At 36.0% G+C, this 23,773-nt stretch overlaps 1 protein-coding gene across 2 annotated transcripts in view; it reads right to left on the bottom strand.

The window, feature by feature from the left end:
• The window catches only part of tnks1bp1 (tankyrase 1 binding protein 1), a 69,042-nt gene extending 46,984 nt beyond the window's left edge, over window positions 1–22,058 (bottom strand). The window contains exons 1-4 of one of the 2 annotated variants that reach the window (XM_073950313.1): window positions 21,926–22,027; window positions 16,032–16,885; window positions 7,391–9,148; window positions 6,472–7,288 (exon numbers count right to left, since the gene is read on the bottom strand). In XM_073950313.1, coding sequence (XP_073806414.1) covers window positions 6,472–7,288; window positions 7,391–9,148; window positions 16,032–16,870 — 3,414 coding nt within the window. In that variant the 5' untranslated portion in view covers window positions 16,871–16,885; window positions 21,926–22,027. 2 annotated transcript variants of the gene reach the window in all.
• Window positions 22,059–23,773: the final 1,715 nt, after the last annotated feature.

Raw genomic sequence — 23,773 nt, 5'->3', positions numbered from 1 at the left:
GGACCAATGACATGATTGCATTGAAATGGTCTAAATATTATATATCAAAGTATACATTATTATAAATATATATATCAAAGTATACATTATTATAAATATATATATCAAAGTATACATTATTATAAATAAATATAAGTTTTAATTTAATGTCATTAAAGTCATTTTAATTTAATGTGGACACCTAAATAGTTGTTATCCAAAGCAAAACATGATCGCATTGAAATGGTCTAAATATTATATATCAAAGTATACACTATTATATATATATATATATATATATATATATATATATATATATATATATATATATATATATATAAATAAATAAATAAATAAATAAATAAATAWATATATATATATATATATATATATATATATATATATATATATATATATATATATATATATATATATATATATGTATATACAGGTATGTATATATATATATATATATATATATATATATATGTATATATGTATGTATGTATGTATGTATGTATGTATATATATATATATATATATATATACATATACATATATATATATATATATATATATATATATATATATATATATATATATATATATATATATATATATATAAATATACAATATATATAATAGTGTATACTTTGATATATAATATTTAGACCATTTCAATGCGATCATGTTTTGCTTTGGATAACAACTATTTAGGTGTCCACATTAAATTAAAATGACAAAAACAATTATTGTTAGCTCTAACTAATGTTGTTTTTTTTTTTATATTTTATGATGGGATTTTAAATAAAACATTGGTAACTGATGAACTAGGATTAACAAATAAAGAGAGGGTTATTCTTAGTTAATGTTAGTTAATACAATAATGAAACCTTATTGTAATGTGTACCATTTGGATTAATTGCACAATAATCATATGCGATTGGTGATTAAATGCAAAATGTTACTGTACACTTTCACAATTGATAGGTGGTGTATGAAAATGCCAACACTCTGACTCAAAGAAAGTGTCTCAATGTAATGTGAGAATAAACACTTCTATATAAACACACACACACACACACAAACATCCAAAGCAAAACATCTAGAGCGATGACATCACTGTATGCCGTCATAAGACACCAGTGAATGGGGAATTCCAGCATGACACAATCAATGCAAAGAATGGCCCTGCCCTGAAGACAGCGGTCAACAGCAAAAAAGGTTTTCATAGAAAGATCGCAAGAAGATGCTTGCTATTAATAAAATTGAGCAGTTTCTTATATGCATTATTGGAAAGTAGTCATTTTGAGAATTAGCAAGTTTGCTGCATGCATTATTGTTATTGTTTATTATTATTATTATTGTAATTATTATTATTATTTCTATGTGAAGCTGATTTGACACAATCTACATTGTAAAAGTGCTACACAAATAAAGATGAATTGAATTATTTACCAACTATGATAATATACAGTGCATCCGGAAAGTATTCATAGCGCTTTTTCCCCACACTTTTTTTTGTTACAGCCTTATTCCAAAATTGATTAAATTAACTTATTTCCTCAACATTCTCCACACAATACCCCATAATGACAATGTGAAAAAGAGTTTTAGAAACTGTTGCAAATTTATTAAAAATGAAAAAGCAGAAAAATCACATGTACAGCAGCTTTTGCTCAATACTTTGTTGATGCACTTTTGGCAGCAATTACAGCCTCAAGTCTTTTTGAATTTGATGCCACAAGCTTGGCACACCTGTCTTTGGGAATTTTTGCCCATTCCTCTTTGCAGTACCTTTCAAGCGCTATCAACTTGGATGGCAAGCGACAGTGTACAGCCATTTTTAATAGGATTTAGGTCTGGGCTTGGGCTGGGCCACTCAAGAACATTCACCGAGTTGTTGTGAAGCCACTCCATTGATATTTTGGCGGTGTGCTTTGGGTCATTGTCCTGCTGGAAGATGAACCGTCGCCCCAGTCTGAGGTCAGGAGCACTCTGAAACAGGTTTTCCTTCAGGATGGGTCTGTACATTGCTGCATTTATCTTTCCCTCTATCCTGACTTGTCTTCCAGTTCCTGCTGCTGAAAAACATCCCCACTGCCACCCCCATGCTTGTAGGGATGGTATTAGCCTTGTGATGAGCGGTGCCTGGCTTTCTCCAACCGTAACGCCTGGCATTCACACCAAAGAGTTAAATTTTAGTCTCATCAGACCAGAGAATTTAGTTTCTTACGGTCTGAGAGTCCTTCAGATGCCTTTTGGCAAATTCTAGATGGGGTCCGTCTCTATTATACAGGCCTGATTGGTGGATTGCTGCACAGATGGTTGTCCTTCTGTAAGGTTCTCCTCTCCCCACAGAAGAACGCTGGAGCTCAGACAGAGTGACTATCGAGTTATTGATCACCTCCCTGGCTAATACTGTGTTCACACGAGACACAGAAGCGTCAAGCGCAAGTGATTTACAAGTTAAGTCAATGCAAAGGTGCGAATAGACATCCTGCGGTGCGATATGCTCGAATGACAGGAATTTTGTGAATGCTGCAGTGCGAATGGCGCGATATGTGCAAATGATGCGATACACGCGAATGTCGCAAATTGTGTGAATGGTGCGGTGCGAATGGTGTGGTGCGAATGGCGCGATATGTGCAAATGATGTGATACGCGCGAATGTCGTGAATTGTGTGAATGGTGCGGTGCGAATGGCGCGATACGTGCAAATGATGCGATACGCGCGAATGTCGTAAATTGTGTAAATAGTGCGTGCGAATGCCGCGATACGTGCAAATGATGCAATACGCGCGAATGTCATGAATTGTGTGAGTGGTGCGGTGCGAATGCCGCGATACTTGCAAATGATGCGATACGCGCAAATGTCGTGAATTGTGTGAATAGTGCGGTGCGAATGGCGCGATATGTGCAAATGATGCAATACGCGCGAATGTCATGAATTGTGTGAGTGGTGCGGTGCGAATGCCGCAATACGTGCAAATGATGCGATACGCGCGAATGTCGTGAATTGTGTGAATAGTGCGGTGCGAATGGCGCGATACGTGCAAATGATGCAATACGCGCAAATGTCATGAATTGTGTGAGTGGTGCGGTGCGAAAGCCGCGATACGTGCAAATGATGCGATACGCGCGAATGTCGCGAATTGTGTGAATGGTGCGGTGCGAATGGCGCGATACGTGCAAATGATGCGATACGCGCGAATGTCGTGTATTGTGTGAATAGTGCGGTGCGAATGCCGCAATACGTGCAAATGATGCGATACGCGCAAATGTCGTGTATTGTGTGAATAGTGCGGTGCGAATGGTGCAATACGTGCAAATGATGCAATACGCGCAAATGTCGTGAATTGTGTGAGTGGTGCGGTGTGAGTGGTGCGGTGCGAATGCCGCGATAGGTGCAAATGATGCGATACGTGCGAATGTCGTGAATTGTGTAAATAGTGCAGTGCGAATGGCGCGATACGTGCAAATGATGCAATACGCGCAAATGTCGCGAATTGTGTGAATGGTGCGGTGCGAATGGCGCGATATGTGCAAATGATGCGATACGCGCAAATGTCGTGTATTGTGTGAATAGTGCGGTGCGAATGGCGCGATACGTGCAAATAATGCAATACGCGCAAAAGTCGTGAATTGTGTGAGTGGTGCGGTGCGAATGGCGCGATACGCAAGAATGGCGCTGCATGAATTGAGAGATTTGCGCACTTAACGCGTGAATCGTGCGAACTGCTTCAGTGGACATTGGGGCCGCGTTAACCAATCAGGAGCTTGCTCTTGTGGGGGCATGATTATGACGTAGCACCTGTTGTTGGTGTCTTGGGGTAAAATCCTCCTGCACACCGACAACAGTTCATCAAACTGGGCTCGGCTCAGTCATAAGCACCGCTGAAATCTTCCAGTATCCAGGTTAAGTTTCTGGAGAAGTTTATGAGCTCACAGAGCTGGGTGCTCCTCTGAAAGGATCTAGTGGACTGCTCCAAACAAATCAACACTGTTTTTCCAAATTAGCTGCTGAAACATCTCAAGAATGATCAATGGAAACAGAAAGTACCTGAGCTCCATTTAGAGCTTTATGGCAAAGCCTGTGAATACTTGTGATTTTTCAGATTTTAATAAATTTGCAACAATTCCAAAAACTCTTTTTCCACATTGTCATTATGGGGTATTGTGTGGAGAATGTTGAGGAAATAAATGAATTAAATCTATTTTGGAATAAGGCTGTAACATAAAAAACGTGGAGAAAGTGAAGCACAATGAATACTTTCCGCATGCTCTGTAATAATTGTTGTTTTGACATTATCAAGTACAGATATGGACAAAAGCATTGGTACACTTCCATGGAAGAAAAAAGAAAAATACTGTGGTCACTGAAAAACTGGAAATCCAATCATGCTTTCAAATTGTGGTTTAAAAGAAGCATTAAACAAAGGCAAACTAATGAAACTGGCCTGAACAAAATTCAAGGGTACCAACAATTCTGTCCATGTTATTAAAAATCAAACAAAAGCTCATGTGCAAAGTACAAAAGTATTCACTGCACGTTAAAGCCTAAACAATTGGTAATTAAAATGACCATTTTACTTAAGTTATGAAACCAAAAATCTCTGCAAGACATTATATAGGTAAATAATATCACACAAGTAAGAGTGCCATTTTAAAATACATTTAAGACACATTTCCTGTTTTTTTTTGTCCATTTCGCCAATGAAAAGTCTTCAAAAACAAAGCCAGAGCAGAACATTTGTGTCTCTAAGAGCAAAGTTCCTGAATGAATCTATTTGTTACGGTGGCAGGGAAGTGCAAAACAACATTACAAAGTTTGAAACACTTTTACAAAGCTCGAGACAAATTTACATTTTGAAAAACATGTTTACCTATCATCAGACACAATTACATAGGAAAAACAATTTTACCAAGGACGAAACAAATTGACATTTTAGAAAACAAATTAACAAGATGCAAAACACTTTTACAAATCCCGAAACAAATTTACAATTACAGATTCCCTACGGAAAGGGAATGTACCACACCTCGGAAGTGACGTAGAATGTACCACACACTAGTATTGACCCGGAATGTAACACACACACTGGAAAATATCAATAATATCCAGCTAGTGTGTGACTTTGTAGACAGGTTTCCACAAGTCTACAACTATAAAAATCATGGTTTGACTAACTGCGATAAAATAAATTAGAGCTATTCTGAGAAAATATCAGCGTGAGAGTACATAAAAACATGGAAATGCAAGTCCATGAAAACGTTTAAAGCACGGCACATGTTGACTGATAAAGATACCAAAACCAATCTCAACCTGTACACCGAAGTAGCTCAGTTGGATAAGTCGGTTGATACTCGTGTAGAACCTTTTGACTTGGGTTCGAATCGTGTTGATGACATATTAATTATAATTATTTCTTTAGATTAATTTTGGTTTATGCTGTTCTGCCACACAAATATTAAATCAACAATGATACACTGACACCAAGTAATAAGAATCTTTATTCGGTATGAGCATGTTTTGTTGCTGTGAAAAAGTGACGAATCTGTTAATCTGCAAACGTGGATAGTTTGCACATCTGAAAAGGGGCCTCAGTTAACACGGACACCAGTTAAACCATAACACAGACTTCCTTCAGTTTACTGTTAAGAGTCCTCAAGCAGAGGTTTACACCGTGTAGACTTGACATCATGTTCATGATTACAGCGTACTGAGGGGATCTCGTAAAAATATTGAACACATTGATGCAGCATGTCTGGCGTTTCCGTCTGATCCGCGTCCTTTATAAACTCTAAACACCGACAACACGCAAAGCAAAACAGTGTTAAGTTGCACATGTGTTTGCCACAAAACGGGCAAAACAACCCTCGACCGCTGTCCATGTTCGGTCACCATAATCTTTGTTTACGCCATGTACTCCACAGAGCGAATTTACCGCGCTCACCAGCAACAACAACAACGTTTCCCCGCGTCACTACCGGTGTGTGGTACATTCTACGTCACTTCCGAGGTGTGGTACATTCCCTTTCCGTAGGGAATCTGTAATTGTAAATTTGTTTCGGGATTTGTAAAAGTGTTTTGCGTCTTGTTAATTTGTTTTCTAAAATGTAAATTTGTTTCGTCCTTGGTAAAATTGTTTTTCCTATGTAATTGTGTCTGATGATAGGTAAACATGTTTTTCAAAATGTAAATTGGTCTCGAGCTTTGTAAAAGTGTTTCAAACTTTGTAATGTTGTTTTGCACTTCCCAGCCACCGTAATTTGTAAACAAATCAAGTGAATAAAGATTTTGTTTCTAAATAAATCATCCAAATCATTTGAATCGATGAATCATATTATTCAAGTGTTGTTATTTCAGTGACAATTTCTGGCCATTTTTGAGAACAGCTCAAGAATGAATCTGTTTTTGAACAATTAAGTGAACCAAACAGCCAATAAAGATAACAAGTAAAGCACACTGCAAAATTGAACAGCTCTTACCTCATTTAATTCAGTTTCTGGCTCCAGCAGATCTTCTGGCGTACACTCAGTTTCCTCCTCAGATGAAGACGGATGTCTGTTTTCTGTATGTATATAGGACGTGTTCTGTGGACTGGATGCTTCAGGCTCAAATCCGATTAGGTTTTCTACATGTACCCGATCTCCGGCTGGTTCTTGGAGTCCCGGTGTACTGTATTTTAATTGTGGCTGTAGACTGAGGTCAGCGGTTTCTCTGGTTGGAGATGTTGTTGGAGAATCTCTCACTCTGGTTCCCCATCTTTGTGGTTTTACCGAAAAATCATCGTAAATTACTTCGACATCCATGGAATCGGAGGAGACAGGCGGCGACGGTTCTTCAACGTCAAACGATATTAAATCAAAACTCGTAGGAACTTCTTGCGGCCGCTCTGCTGATTTACACATTTCCATCGCCATCATTTTTTCTCCTTCATGTCTCAGTCTTTCTTTTTGTCTTTCAATCTCCTCGATTCTTCGTCTTTCTTCCTCCATTTCTTTCCTTAATCTCTCCAGTTCTCTTTCTTTTCTCAATTTTTCCTCTTCCTTCTGTCTTTCTAATTCCTGATTCCTTCGTCTTTCTTCTTCCATTTCTCTTTCTTTTCTTAGTCTTTCTTTTTCCTGAATCCTCCTCCTTTCTTCTTCCATTTCTTTCTCTTTCCTTACTCTTTCTATTTCTCTTTCTTTCCTCAGTCGTTCTTCTTCCTTCTGTCTTTCTAATTCCTGAATCCTTCGTCTTTCTTCTTCCATTTCTCTTTCTTTCCTCTGTCTTTCTTCTTTCATTTCTCTCTCTTTTCTTAATCTTTCTTCTTCTTTCTGTCTTTCTAAATCTTGAATCCTCCTCCTTTCTTCTTCCATTTCTTTTTCTTTCCTTATTCTTTCAATTTCTCTTTCTTTTCTCAGCCTTTCTTCCTCTTTCTGTCTTTCCAACTCTTGAATTTTTCTCCTCTCTTCTTCCAAATCTCTTTCTTTCTTCAATCTCTCCATTTCTTCTTCCTTTTCTTTCCTCATTCTCTCCATTTCTCTTTCTTTTTTTAGTCTTTCCTCTTCCCTTTGTCTCTCAAACTCTTGAATTCGCCTCCTCTCTTCTTCCAATTCTTTTTCCTTTCTTATTCTCTCCTCCTCTTTCTGTCTCTCCAACTGCTGAATTCTTTGTCTTTCTTCTTCCATTTCTCTTTCTTTCCTTAATCTTTCCTCTTCTTTCTGTCTTTCTAATTTCTGAATCCTTCGTCTTTCTTCTTCCATTTCTTTTTCTTTCTTTATTCTCTCCATTTCTTGCTCCTTTCTCAGTCTTTCTTCCTCTTTCTGTCTCTCCAACTCTTGAATTCTCAGTCTTTCTTCCTCAATTTCTTTTTCTTTCCTTATTCTCTCCATTTCTCTTTCTTTTCTCAGTCTTTCTTCCTCTTTCTGTCTTTCTAATTCCTGAATTCTTTGTCTTTTTTCTTCAATTTCTTTTTCTTTCTTTATTCTCTCTATTTCTTGCTCCTTTCTCAGTCTTTCTTCCTCTTTCTGTCTCTCCAGTTCTTGAATCCTTCGTCTTTCTTCTTCCATTTCTTTTTCTTTTTTTAATCTCGCAATTTCCCTCTCTTTTCTCAATCTGTCTTCTTCTTTCTGTCTCTCTAACTCTTGAATTCTTCTTCTTTCTTCCTCCATTTCCTTTTCTTTCCTTATTCTCTCCATTTCTTGTTCTTTCCTCAATCTTTCCTCTTCCATGTGTCTCTCCAACTCTTGAATTCTTCGTCTTTCTTCTTCCATTTCTTTTTCTTTCCTTATTCTCTCCATTTCTTGTTCTTTTCTCAATCTTTCCTCTTCCATTTGTCTCTCCAACTCTTGAATTCTTCGTCTTTCTTCTTCAATTTCTTTTTCTTTCCTAATTCTCTCCATTTCTTCTTCTTCTTTCCTCCGTCTTTCCTCCTCTTTCTGTCTCTCCAGCTCTTGGACCCGTTGTCTCTCTTCTTCCATCTCCTTTTCTTTCTTTACCCTCTCTTTTTCTCGTTCCTGTCTCAATCGCTCCTCTTGTCGCAGTCTTTCCTCCTCAATTCGTTTCCTCTCCTCAATTTCTCTCTCTTTCTTCAACCTCTCTTCTTTTTCTCGTTCCTGTCTCTGTCTTTCTTCTTTTCTCTGTCTTTCCATCTCCTGAATTTTTCGTCTCTTTTCTTCCAGTTCTCTTTCCTTCTGTTGTTTCTCCATTCTCGCTCTTTCCTCCTCTTTCTGTCTCTCTATTTCTTTTTCAGCCTGTCTTCTTTCTTCTTCCATTTTTCTCTTTAGTTCTTCCTCTTGCTTTCTTGTTTCTTCTATCTGCCTTTGTCTTTCCACTTCTTGCTTTTTCTCTTCCTCTCCTTTTCGTTGCTTTCTTTCCTTCTCTAACTGCTCATCCTTTTTTTGTTTTTCTTCTTCTTCTTCCTTTCGTTTCTTCTCTGCATCGAAGCTTAATCCAACTCGTCTGTAAACAGGCATAATGACAGAGTTCTCCATATCTTCTTCTCCATCATCATCATCATCATCACAATCATCATCATTTTCTTCTCTATTTTCCACAAATGTAGCAGTGTTATTTTCTGTTGTTCTTGATGGTTTTATACTTGTCTCTGTTTCCACTTTTTCTGATGATCTCTCATTCAGCAGCTCATCTGAGGAGCTCTGGTTCTTCTCAGATGTTGGACTGCAAATAGATGTTTCAAAAGATGTTAGAGATTTGAAAGTAAAGACACCATAGTGCCAAAAAGAAAAAACAGACCACAAAAGATCAAATGGGAAAATCTTGTAATTAATTTATTAAAATGATCTTATGTTGCATAAGTAAAGTTTAAGTAATAAGCTAAATACATTGCATTTTGGCAATCAAAATCATACATAAACATAATTGAGTAATTCCAGCATTACGGATGTGACGTTAGCAGTAAAAACTCAAAAGATAAATTACCATAGAAAGTACATGTTACATTATATTGAAACAATATCCGTTGCACCGCCCAAATTTTCTAAACCCGCCTATGCACAATCATGTTCAAAACAGCGGTTACCCACCCAATCTGGCAACACTGTTTAGCTTATATAACTTACTCCCTATTGAATTTATTTATGTCCAATTGTCCTATACTGCATGTGTTTGGACTGTGGGGGAAACCGAAGCACCTGGGGCCTCATGTGCGAAGACTTGCGTTGAAATCATACTAAAACATTGTGTACGCACAAAACTGTAAAAGTGCGCAGTTAAAATTCAGATGTATAAAACGCTGCATATGCCGAATCCCACGCATATTCTCTTTGTTACTCTTTGAAACTGAGCGCAACATGCACGAGCACAAAACCCCTCCCTGCCTCCTCCCCTGTATGAATATGCTAATGACTCTACTTTGGCAAAACCAAACGAAGAAGCAATGGCAAAAGCAAGCAAAAAGAGAACCTTTAAACAGGATGTGAATTGGAAGTGCGCCTATCGGAGGTAGATTGGAGAGAAGCAGTGTTATTTGCAGGTTTGTCCTCCGGAATTAATAACAAAAGAAAAAAAATTAATTGGAGAGTTTAGCTGACGCGGTAATGCAGCGGGGTCTCGTTGGACACCTCGTTGGAATGAGGTAATAGAGTGATAGTTGAGCAGTCTTCAGCAGCGCGAGTGGCGTAGCTCATAAAGCGCATGGCAACATGTTCTGACACTATCATTCCTGAACCCGGTTTGAAACCAGTGTCTGACTAACTTATTTTTCTTTTTTCCCCCATTACATATCAGATTTTGCCTACTCTTCATCACGAGGAAGACAAGTAGGAATCATTAATAAGCGTGTGTATTATGTTAAGCGCATTTGAGCATCACATATTATTTGCACATTTATTGAATGGAAATGTTTCTGATTCACGTATGTATATTTGTTTTCAGATGGCGCCTTTATAGCAATGTGCGTGCAGTCGATTGCTCCGATGACATTGGATGAAACTGGCGATCGCTGAAAGTTGCGCTTTAATGTTTGGCTGGTCAACTGTATGGTATGGAAACCTTATATACCTGCTAGACATGCAGATGATCCCGTCCCATACAGCTATTATTGCACAGCTCAAAGATAATTTGTAGTGTACAATTTAACATAACTGTCTCTAGAAGTCGCCAAAGGAAATAAAACAACACACACAGGAATTGTGCGTACGGCAGGCATGAATTTGGCGTGGACCAACGCACATTCTCACTTTCATTTCATCATTAGTAAATCCAAACATGAGTGTGAAACCTGGCGTACGCAAAGCTTTTGTGCGTACGCAGCATTGATACATGAGGCCCCTGGAGAAAACCCACACGAACACGGGGAGAACATGTAAACCCCACACAGAAACGTCAACTGATCCAGCCGGGCCTCGAACCAGCAACCTTTTTGCTTTGAGGCTACCCACTGGACCACCATGCTGGATTTACAAGAAGAAAGTGCCATTATGGATGTGACAGATGTGAAATTGGCACTTGTGTGACTTCAAAAATAAAATATAATAGTTTGAAAACATTGACAGAGGCATTTTTGAGTATTTCTAAAGCACTGTAAAATACTTGCCTACACAAAAAAAACAGAGACAGTTTCTGTATTTTGGTTAAAATGTAATTTTGTTAATGGCAAGGTTGACATTTGCATGGAATTGCTTAATTGTGATATTAACTAAAGATTGTGTCTTACAAAGACATTTTGTGTAAATAGATTAAAACTAGCGCTGTCAAAATTAACGCGTTAACGCATGCGATTAATTTTAAATAAATAACGCTTTAAAAAATTTACGCAATTAACGCAGTTGCAGTTTTTTTTACTGCAATAAATGTGGATAAGACCAAGGAAGCACTTTTTGAAGGCAAGTTTCAGTATAAAACAATTAGTCGCATCACCAGGCTCTCCAGAGTTTCATGCAATTTCGGGTGTTTCATTTTTAACTTTCTGTTGTAAGTTGATACCGCATGGCAAACAGAAAGAAAATCCTCCGCATTTCGTGACTTTAAGGTAAGGTTCCTTTTAAGGCTACACGGTAGAATTTTAATAAGAGTATAATCTTAATCCTATTAAAATCGGAGTATTGGTGTCTTATGTGAACGTACTCAGAACGTCTCTGGTGAAGTCGCGAGCTGTCAAAGACGGGGCATTACTCTGACTTTCAACATGAGCCCTCCAAGTTTAGCATGTTTCCTCATTAAACGCAATGAAAGCGTATGCTTCGCGTTGTTATGTCAGAATCCTTGTGAAATACAGTAATACTTTAGGACGCTTAGTTTAAGCAAATTTGATGAACATGATCATGCGTGTTGAATCTGAGGGGAGTCGCTCCAGTATGGAAGGCCGTTGGGGCCAAAACGTCTGCAGCGTGTTGTGTGTGTGTCTGTGTCAGGCCCGTTGAGGGGTGTCAGGGGTGGAGTGAGCGACGTATCTGAGTAGGGGCGAGAGTGGTGTGCAATGTATTTAACGACCGGTTTGCAAGAAATTATCATTCGTTTGCGGGCATTTGGGAGTCTCTGTGCACTTGCGGGATACTCCTTAGCAACTGGATGAATGTAAAGGAGGATTAAGCAAAATTGTTTCTACTCTAAAACTAATGTTCTCAACTCACAGCAATAAAACTTTACAATGAGTGCAACTGTTTGTATTCTATAGTTTATTATTATAATTTTTCATTCTCCATATCTGCAATTCCTGTATTTTGGCATTTTTTTGCAGTCCACTTAGAATCCAACATGGAAATCAATGTTTTCTTTATTGGCATTGATTGTTTTGAAATTTAAATGTCATTAACATGACTGTGTTTTAATTTCTGTAATAAATATGGCTGTCAAGCCAGGATCTTGATGGTTTATTGTGGGTATGTTGTTTACATGAAGAAATCTGTGTTACAAGTTAAACAAAAATTCTATTAAACAATAATATTTTGAATTTAAATATTTTTTTTTTTATCTTGCTTTCACATTCATTTTACATTTAAATAGCCAAAATGACAAGTTTCAGTATTTTAATTGCCATTAATCGCGATTCATTTTTTTTTAAAAGGTGCGATTAATTAGTTAATTTTTTGACAGCACTTATACATACATACATATATATATATATATATATATATATATATATATATACATATATATATATATATATATATATATATATATATATATATATATATATATGTATATATATATATAAACATGTCATTGTATCATAATCACTTGTACTCAATTATAGAAGAAAATGTTTTGATTAAAATCTTTTCTTTTTTTTGCATAAGTAAAATGTGGAGGATCCTTATATATATATTCACAAACATTTTGCAATTGTACATACCCCCCACCCTCAAAAAAAAAAAAAAATTAAATACATAAATAAAAGAAAAAGAGAAAAGAATAAAATAAATGCCAACTAGCCCAGCTGGGATTCGAACCAGTGGCCTTCTTGCGTTGAGGCAGCAGTGCTAACCACTGAGCCACTGTGTCACCCGGCATTGTAATTTTTTATACAACATAAATTGCGATACTAAATTTAATTTCACCAGATGAAATAAACAGGTCTATTTGAAAAAAAAAAAAAATCATCATTTTAGATACAATAGATTGGGATGCTTTAGTAAGGTAATATATCTACATAAAATACAATAAACCAATCACAAATACTGAAAAATACAGTCCTAATAACAATTTTAAAATTTCACTAAATGCATTCTTTGAGTCTATTAAAAACATTGTGAACTACTAGAATACCAAGGTTTGTTCGCAACATCGTGATGAAACAAATGGTCAATAACATTATAAACAGCATGTCGTCACACTTTTGCATAGAATATTCAAAAACGAATGGGTTATAGTTTTCTTTCCGATGCTTTGAAACTATCACAGGCCATTTTTATAATTTTGACAACAACAATAAAGAAAACAAAAGAGTTCAGTGATTTCCCAAACAATAATTTCAAGCTACTAATTAAAATGGACTAGACCTGGGGAAAGGTTCTTTGTTTCATACTATTTAAAAACACAGTAGAGAAATATTCAAAAGATACCTGTGAGAAACCAAATATGTAAATATGTATGCAAATTAGCTGCACTCACGAAGGTAGCCAATTGTTTACTTTCTGAAGGAATCTGCACTTTATGAAACATCAACTAAATTTGAGGTATGAAAAGCGATCAGGGGCCAAAAGCATAACGCATTACATTTGATTGTGTCAGCACATTTAGTTTGAGCATGTTAATGCATCAGATAAAACTCTTGTATTCGAGACCATATTTGCAAATGTGACATGATAATATCAATATACAAACATCAAAGAGCCTGTTTATTTATGACGCGCATCATAATGGTCTAGAATGCAAACATCAGATGTTATATATTGCCTGACATAAAATAGTACTAAAGAAACATGTTTAAGGGCGACAGTGGCTCAGTAGGTAGTGCTGTCACCTCATAGAAAGAGGCTGGTTCGAGCCTCGGCAGGCTCAGTTGGCGTTTCTGTGTGGAGTTTGCGTGTTCTCCCTACGTTCGCGTGGGATTTCTCTGGGTGCTCCGGTTTCCTCCACAAATCCAAAGACATGTGGTACAGGTGAATTGGGTAAGCTAAATTGTCTGTAGTGTATGAGTGTGAATGGGTGTGTATGGGTGTTTCCCAGAGATGGGTTGCAGCTGGAAGGGCATCCGCTGCTTAAAATATGTGCTGGATAAGTTGGCAGTTCATTCCACTGTGGCGACCAAAGAATAATAAAGGGACTAAGCCGAAAAGAAAATGAATGAATGAATGAATGAATGAAACGTAAAAAAAAAAAACGGACTGTTTTGACAGGGAATTTCATTTTTCACTTAACATTTTTGTCCCTGATCACCTTCCATTTTGAGGTAATTATTGGCGTGATATTAACAGATGCAACTAAATTGCTGTTGATTTATATCCATAACAGGTATGCACTTTAATGCTATCATACAAAATATTATATTATAAAATCAAATGTGGCGATGCAGTGGCGCAGAAGGTAATGCTGTCGCCTCACAGCAAGAAGGTCGCTGGTTCGATCCTCGGCTTAGTTGGCTTTTCTATGTGGAGTTTGCATGTTCTCCCTGCCTTCGCGTGGGTTTCCTCCGGGTGCTCCGGTTACCTCCACAGTCCAAAGACATGCGGTACAGGTGAACTGGGTAGGCTAAATTGTCCATTGTGTATGAGTGTGCTTGTGAATGTGTGTGTGGATGCTTCTCAGAGATGGGTTGAGGCTGGAAGGGCATCCGCTGCGTAAAAACTTGCTGGATAAATTGGCGGTTCATTCCGCTGTGGCGACCCGGATTAATAAAGGGACTAAGCCAACAAGAAAATGAATGAATGAATGAATAAGTTGTTGGTAGTGTTTGAGTGTGTTTGTGAATGTGTGTGGATGTTTCCCAGAGATGGGTTGCGGCTGGAAGGGCATCCGCTGCAAAAATATGTGCTGGATAAGTTGGCAGTTCACTCCGCTGTGGCGACCCTGGATTAATAAAGGGACTAAGCTGACAAGAAAATGAATGAATGAATATCAAATGTACTGTACATTAAACATTATTGCCATATTATCTTTTATCTCCTATAAAATATTAATATTTAAACTACTATGAATATTAATAAAAAAAACACACTGTTAAATTATGGAGTTTATTTGTAACATTAAAATTTGTTGGATCAAAAATCAATATATATATATATATATATATATATATATATATATATATATATATATATATATATATATATATATATATATATATATATATATATATAATAATAATGTAAAGCCAAATACCGAGTAGAAGTTAGGTAAGTACAAATAAATAACTAGTAAATCATGAGATACATAAAGACCATATAATCAGAAAAGCTGTACATTAGAAGAAAGAAACAAAGGATTTGGCAATATCAAACGTTAAATTCCAGGACTTTACAGTTTTTGACTGAGCTCCATGTACTGTGATTTTTTTCCCTGTTCTGAATATTTCGCAAATGATGTTTAACAGAGAAAGGAATTTTTCACAGTATTTCCTATAATACTTTTTCTTCTGGAGAAAGTCTTATTTGTTTTATTTTAGCTAGAATAAGAGTTTTAAAAGTATTTTAAAAGTTTAATAAAATAAAAGTTTTACATTTTTAAAACTATTTTAAGGTCAATATTATTAGCCCCCTTGAGCATTTTTTCATATTGTCTACAAAATAAACCACTGTTATACAATGACTTGCCCAATTACCCTAACTTTAACCTAGTTAAGCCTTTAAATGTCACTTTAAGCTGAATAGTAGTATCTTGAAAGATATTTAGTAAAATATGTATTGTCATCATGGCAAATCAGTTAATAGAAATGAGTTATTATGTTTACAAATGTGTTGACGAAATCTCCTTTCCATTAAACAGAAATGTACAGGATTTAGGAGGGCTAATAGTTCAACTGCATATATTAATATTATGAAGTGAGGAACGAGATCAATGACAGTTCTCTCAAATGAGCCCTGCTTGAACACACTTTATTTTGATTACAAATATTATGAAGATAAAAAAGAGAGAAGAAAGCAGATCATGCGGGTTCACTAACCTTTTAGGAGCTCCAGTGGATGGCGAGCGCGTCCTCGGCGAGTCCAAGCTCAGATTCTGGATTCTCTGTTTAATGTCAACAGTTATTTCAGCAGGAGTGACGTCTCTTCTGTTGACAGCGTCCCGGCGCTGAGACGCTGCAGATCGGTCAAACAGGAGGCTGATCCTTCGTTTAATGCTGCCTCCGCTCATCTCTTCGTCTAACATTTCCTTTTTATCCACCGCAGGTTTGGACTCTGACACTGCAGGTGGAGAAAGTGGCGCCTTGTGGATTTGAGCATCATTTCTAATAGCAGTCTCAGGTGACTCGAATTTGGACGTCAGATGGACAGAGAGACGATTTCGGGCCGGCCAGCATCGTGGAGACACTTTGCCATCCGTTTCAGACTCGCCATCATGCGCTTTCTGTTTGTTTAAAGTCTCATTTTGAGAGCTCAATGATTTTGCTCTGCTTCTGAATTGAACTTTTTGCACATCTTCGTCTGCATTTTTGCTCTCAGAGCTTTTTGGTTTATCTATCAAGTCTGTTTTTTGGGGTGTAGAAGCGGACCCGTTTACTGTGCCGTTTGCGTTTGGTGTGATTTCTTTAGGCTTGGTGTAATCCAGAAGTGTTTCCGAAGACGAGGCTCGCTGGAGGTGTTTTGTGAAATTGGTTTTTGGGGCTCGGATTGAGCGGACGGTAGGGTTTCTTTGCAGGGTGAATGGTTTTGGCATGAGGTGTGGTTTTGGGCCCAGCGATGGCTTCGGGGAGTCTTCTGGGAGCGCAGAGGATGGAGATGAATCATCATCTGGGTTAATGAGCGCCATTTCCCTGGTGGTCGCCTTCACCACCGCAGCCATAGCAACACACTGCACCTGGAGGAGAAACACACCGGCGGGATTTCAGTGGCATTAACAGACATCTTTAGGATGTTACTGTAAACACGGAAACATGTTTGACCATATCGTACAGTCAAATAATGTATGCTTTTGCTGCTTGTTCAAATTACTTATTTGAAATGAGCTGAAACAACAAAGTTCTTAAATTTTTTTTGGGGGGACAACTTGATTAATTCATGTTCAATCAATTTAAATTCATATAAAGAACTATTATGCTAACTTAATCGATTTGTGTTGGGAAAACATGAAGGAATTGTGTTGAACCGATAGCGATAGTACTAACCATTGAGCCACCATGCCTTTTTTTACTGCTTGTTTAATATACTTATCAAATTGAGCTGAAAGAACACAATTATTGCGATTTTTTGAGGGGACAACTTAACTGTTTTATGTTCAATCCACTTGATTTTTAATAGTTAACTTAATGTGTTTTGTGTTGGGACAGATAGAATGAATTGCGTGGAACCCTCCACTTAAAAAAGCAAAACAAGTATACAAAATGCCTGGTTTTACACATTCCTTCATGTTGTTCCAACACAAATCTATTAAGTTAACTTTAGAAAAATGATTTATGTTCAATCCACTTAAATTTGTACAAAAATATTAAGTTGCCCTGTAAGAACTGTGTAGTTTCAACTCATTTTAAATAAGTACTGCGATACGTAATTTTTTGATTATAAGTAATCAAAAAAAGTTGAGTCATCAAATGATTTGTACATGTGTTTTGTTGCAGAAGGGCGGTGCTGTGGTGCAGTGGGTAGCACGATCGCCTCACAGCAAGAAGATCGCTGGTTTGAGCCCCAGCTGGGCCAGTTGGCTGTTCTGTATGGAGTTTTCAGGTTCTCTGCATATTCGTGTAGATTGGGTTCATGAGAACGAGATGAGACAATATTTTAATACTATTTTTTACACAAATCTTCGATGATGAAATATATGAATGGAAAAAAGTATTTTATTAAACTGAAAAAAAAAACTAAATAAATCACAAAATGCAAAACTATTTAGTTGCTTTTTTAAACTAACTTGAAATTAATTTTATTTTACTTCCATTTTAATTAATTATATGCTGTAAAGGACATGCAAAAACATTTTGCTCATATGTGAATAGGAAAAAATCTTTTTGCATATAGTTTTAAATAATATCTAAATATTTGCTAATACATGAAAATACATTTTAAATAAACTGAAGAAAAAAAAATCACAAACTGCAAAACAATTTAGGTGCTTTTAAAAAAAAAAAAATAGCAATGAATGGTATTTTATTTATATTTTGTTCAATTATATGCCCTAATGGACATGCAAAAACTGCAATAGTTTATTTAGCTATAAAGTCTACTGACTGACCTCACATGAGAAATCAAACTCCTTGCAACAGATTGAGGTTAATTTTTTTTTGTAATTTTAGGTACTTAATTTTTTCATTAAAATTAGATTTTTTTATTTGACTCACTCTGAGGTACTGGATGTGACATCGAAGTAAGGACTGATAGGAAAGAGTTGTTGTTTTAATGTAATTTAATACCGCTCGCCTAATGAAAAGAAAGCATCTCCCAGACAGCATAAACGTGTGTTCAGTAATGATGATGTGACTAGTCTCGAGGAGATAACTCTGTGTGTGTGTCTGTGTGTGTGTATGCTAATTTTACCCTCACGCTCCACCATAACATCACAACTCACAAGACAACTTTTCACTTTGACGAGAAATCTCGTCGTGATTTAATCTTGCGAGATCTCATCATACGAGATCTTGACACATCTCTAGTGAATTGGGTTAGCTAAATTGGCCGTAGTGTATGTATGTGAATGACTGTGTATGGGTGTTTCCCAGGGATGGCCAGCATCCGCTGCGTAAAACTTATGCTGGATAAGTTGGCGGATCATTCTGCTGTGGTGATCCCGGATTAATAAAGGGACTAAGCCGAAAAGAAAATGAATGAATGAACAAATGAATTTTGTTGCACATTTAACATTATATATTTATACATTTACATTATACATTTATTATATTTATATATTTAACATAGAATCAAATCTTATCTCTAGGTAAACAAATGCTTCTTACAAGTATCATGGAATTTTATATTTTATATTATTAATATATTTTTTTTTTCTGTAGAAAATATTATTAGTTTGGCTATAATAAAAGCAGATTTAGATTCTTAAGAAATGATATTTCATTCATTCATTCATTTTCTTTTCGGCTAAGTCCCTTTATTAACCTGGGGTTGCCACAGCGGAATGAACCGCCAACTTATCCAGCATATGTTTTATGCAGCGGATGCCCTTCCAGCCTCATCCCAGTACTGGGAAACACATATACGCACTCATATTGAAATGCACTCATGCACTACGGCAATTTTATGTATTCAATTCACCTATAGCGCATGTCTTTGGACTGTGGGGGACAGCGGAGCACAGGAAACCTACACCAAAATGGCGAGAACATGCAAACTTCACACAGAAATGACAACTGGCCCAGCCAGGACTCGAACCAGCAGCCTTCGTGCTGTGAGACTAGATCAACATTTTGTGGTCAGTATTGTAAGCAAAAAAATAAATAAAAAAATTAATAATTAATTAAAAATAAGATTAAAATTTAATAATAATAAAAAAAATATTTTTTTAAGATGAAATAGTACAGCATATAATTTAACATATAATATTACTTTTAAAAACGAATGTAACTTTACATTTAGATTTACATCTCAGATTTATTTTCTGAGAAAAAACTTTTAATACATTTTTGTTGATACTTTTCGCCTACATTGTGTTAAGCATTTTAAACAAAATGTTTATTAGAACAATAATTTTAAAAAAGTCTACCGTAAAAATATTATATAAAAAAATATATGTATATATGCATGCATGTTGTTTATTTCAGTTCCTAGATATGTTATGCATGCTATAACAAGTATATAAGAGCAAAGTGAATGAACAAATGAATGAAAACTTGAACACATGAAATAAACGCACTCCAGTCCAGGCCAATCCTGCTGGTTTAGCTCTCTGAGGTCGTGTTACTCAGGTTAGGCTAGATTTTTAGGTTTTTCCATCCAACAAGAGCTACTCAAACAAGAAACGACTAGACGTTCCTCTGCAAGCTATTTATACACACCCTGCATGACCCACAATCGATGACCAAATACTAATAATACTAAGACTTTTTGACGATGGTATTGGGTCAAAAATGACTTGAACTTTATAGCAAAAAAAAATCAAATAACACTGTCAAATAAAAATCTGTTATTTAAAAGATTCCGTTTGTTGCAGGCTTTTTCAGTTTATTTAATGTTAATGAATTATTATCTCTGCATTGTCAACTTTTTTAAAGTTGAAAGTTAACTCTGTGGTGACTTTTATTGACATTTTAGTAGTATGAAAAATGTATTGCCTAAAATTATATATATATATATATATATATATATATATATATATATATATATATATATATATATATATATATATATATATATATATATATATATAAAGAATTAAGTCTATAAAATAACAGAAACGGTAGGTATAGTTTATTACCATTTTTTTGTACTGTAAATTACAACACCATACGAGATAATATATAACTTCAAGCTATTAAAAATGTCAATAAAAGTCACTTTTTTCAGACTAATCAAGATTAAATGTTGTTGGATGAAGGATCAAGGTCCAATAATGCACTTCAAAAGCATAAATAAATGAAAAGAATCCAATAAATCATAAGAAAACCTGTTAATTTATGAATATGTTTTACATAAAGTACCCTGAAATGAACTGAAGCAATCCAAGTGTTGACATTTCGAAATGGTCGCCTACATATGTTCTCTTATCATGGTGCAAAACAAGTGATTATAGACGGGTTTCTTTTGAGCATTTAGGACCAAATGCCTTCTCAAAGCGTATAAAATACAAGACTTCCATCTGACAAAAAAAAAAAAAAATCCTTCAAGCAAAAGCACTGAAACATTATCCGCAGGTTGAAAAATGGTCACTTCTCATATTTTTAGCTTGGCAATGAGTTTCATTGAACAAACCGGTCCAGCAGCAAGCCAGTATTATTAGATCAGATGCACAAAATATGTCAAACTCAAAATATAGCGTAATACAAATGCAGAGTCAAAGGTAAACAAGGTTATCAGACAATCCCTTATCAGTGTTTACTACAGTTGCCACCAAAGCAGCTTTACAAAAAAAAAAAAAGATATCTATTGTGGAAATTCAAATAAAAGACGCTTATTATTAACGCATACTGTCTTTCACCGCTTACTAAGATTCATTCAAATCATTTTAATAAAATAAAAGTCCTGTTATGGTCATGTTTGATGTAAGAAGCCACGGTTTACACTCCCCAGGAACATATGCAAATTATTATGCACAGATTTGCATGCTGAGCTTAATACATTACATTCTTATGGCAAGTGCATGACTGTAGAGGAGCAATATAATCTGCTTTTGTTTGTTCATCAGTCACGAGAAATGTTATTTAAGTACTTACATTTCTGTCAAGCCCTAAATGTAGAAAACAAACAGGCAGACCTTTGATTAACCTTTAAATTAGAAACATTACTTAAAACTGTGTATTTAGTTAAATAATTAATGCAATTTACACTGAAATGTTCTTTTTTTTTTGTTTGTATTTTATATATTTATATTGGGTGTTACACAAAACTAGTGATGTTAAGCATTACACGACGTTTCAGACTTATTAATAGGAGTTTTACATATATTAAGAACAGAAAAGATCATAAAACAAGAGCAGTAATCTGCACCTGTTGGTAATAAGTTACTTATGAATAAGGGCCTTTTACAATGAACCGTCTGTCTTTGAACCCTGTATTATATCAAGCGTTGAAAAGAAAACACACCCTATTATTTTGGACTTTAAGTATTATGAAACATCCATAACCATTAACATAATAAACAAAACAACAGAAGTTAGTATACTGTTTACCTATATTAGAGGAGACTCGAATTATTAGCATATTAAACACAACAACACCAATTCAAACAATGCGTGTTTACCTGTACAGAGGTAAAATTACTCCATATGTTTGTAAATGCAGATCCAAAAGTCAAATACACGTCTGTTTGTGTCCTGTCGGGTTGTAGATGAGTTCAAACTTTAGAGAAAGAAGGCGGAGCCACGAATCCTACCAGGGCGACGGCTCATCTCATGAATATTCATGTGCGTTTCCCACAAAAGCTAATTAATATTTATAATTCAAGTCTTCGGTGGAGTTTAATTTGTTTATTTGATAACGTCCTCCCCGTTCAGCCAATAAACGTAGACTGCTTTGAATACGTGACGCTGCGTGGTTAATATTCATGAGGTAAGGATGGAAAGGCGATTTTTTCCTGTCAGCTGCGGTCTCGAGGTGTTGCGCGTGGCCGCTCCTCTTGTAAAAAGTGCTCAGCCTTCAACCAGAAAAACCAGTCGAGCTGAATGAAAGAAGAAAGCCAGGGGTGTGTAGAAAACACGGGAGGCACAAAAATATAGGTACATGTTCTATTATAAACTGTTGTATGAAAACGCGTTGGCTTGACAACAGTAGGTGTCCACACGTATGTTCCAGTTTATTTAAAAGCCCTTTGATGGCGGCAGTTTTCCCGCCGTAGACCCGTGTCTGACATCCGTTTATCTTTTCTGCCTGACAAGTTTCCTCACAGCAAAATTCAAAACGCCCTAAACCTCGAACAGTGGATTTTTGTTTTACTAATGTCTACCCACTCAGAATTCATAACATAAGAGGTTAATTTAAGCATTATATCATTTAAGACAGTGCTTTGTCAGCCAACAGTACTTTTCTAGGTACATTGTTATTGTTTTCCATATATCTTGAAGCTATTTGGACTATTTGGAGCTGATTGGACAGCTCGTTATCTGTTTTCATTTCTAATATGAAGGTTTGTTTACAACACACTAACATACTAAACATTCACACACAGATGACTTGTCATGATATCTATTTTTTGTTGTAAAAATATACCACGATAAACGATATTATTGTCATTTTAAGACCATTTTATGCATCTAATTATATAATGCCAGAATGAAAATATAATATGATCACAATGCAAGTACACTGTTTCCCAGTGATGGGTTGCAGCTGGAAGGGCATCCACTGTGTAAAGCATATGCTGGATAAGTTTGCGGTTCATTCATAATTATTAGTAAATACTATAGTATTTTGAACCATACTGACACTGACCTATGGAAGTTTTTTCCTAACAACTTATGTTGTTAATTTTCTTAACAAATTATGAATCAAATCCTCAAACCAACTCATCAAATGGTGAATCATATCCTCAAACTAACTGGGGAAATTATGAATAAATCCGCAAGCCAAACTCAGCAAATGGTGAATTAACTCCTCAAACCGACTGGGCAAATTATGATTCAAATCCTTAAACCGACTCGGCAAATGGTGAATCAAGTCCTAAAATCGATTCAGCAAATGGTGAATTAAATCCTCAAACCGACTGGGCAAATAGTGAATCAAATCCTCATACCGACTCAGCAAATGGTGAATCAAATCCTTAAACAGACTCCGCAAATTATGAAGCAAATCCTCATACCGACTCAGCAAATGGTGAATCAAATCCTTAAACCGACTCCGCAAATTATGAAGCAAATCCTCATACCGACTCAGCAAATGGTGAATCAAATCCTTAAACCGACTCCGCAAATTATGAAGCAAATCCTCATACCGACTCAGCAAATGGTGAATCAAATCCTTAAACCGACTCCGCAAATTATGAAGCAAATCCTTAAACCGATTCAGCAAATGGTGAATCAAATTCTCAAAGCGACTGAGCAAATTATGAATCATATCCCTAAACCGACTCAGCATATGGTGAATCAAATCCTCA

Source organism: Danio rerio, chromosome 5 (assembly GCF_049306965.1).
Source record: "Danio rerio strain Tuebingen ecotype United States chromosome 5, GRCz12tu, whole genome shotgun sequence".
NCBI lineage: Eukaryota > Metazoa > Chordata > Actinopteri > Cypriniformes > Danionidae > Danio > Danio rerio.
The sequence above is the reverse complement of the archived record's forward strand: the minus strand, read 5'-3'. Positions and strand labels throughout refer to the sequence as shown.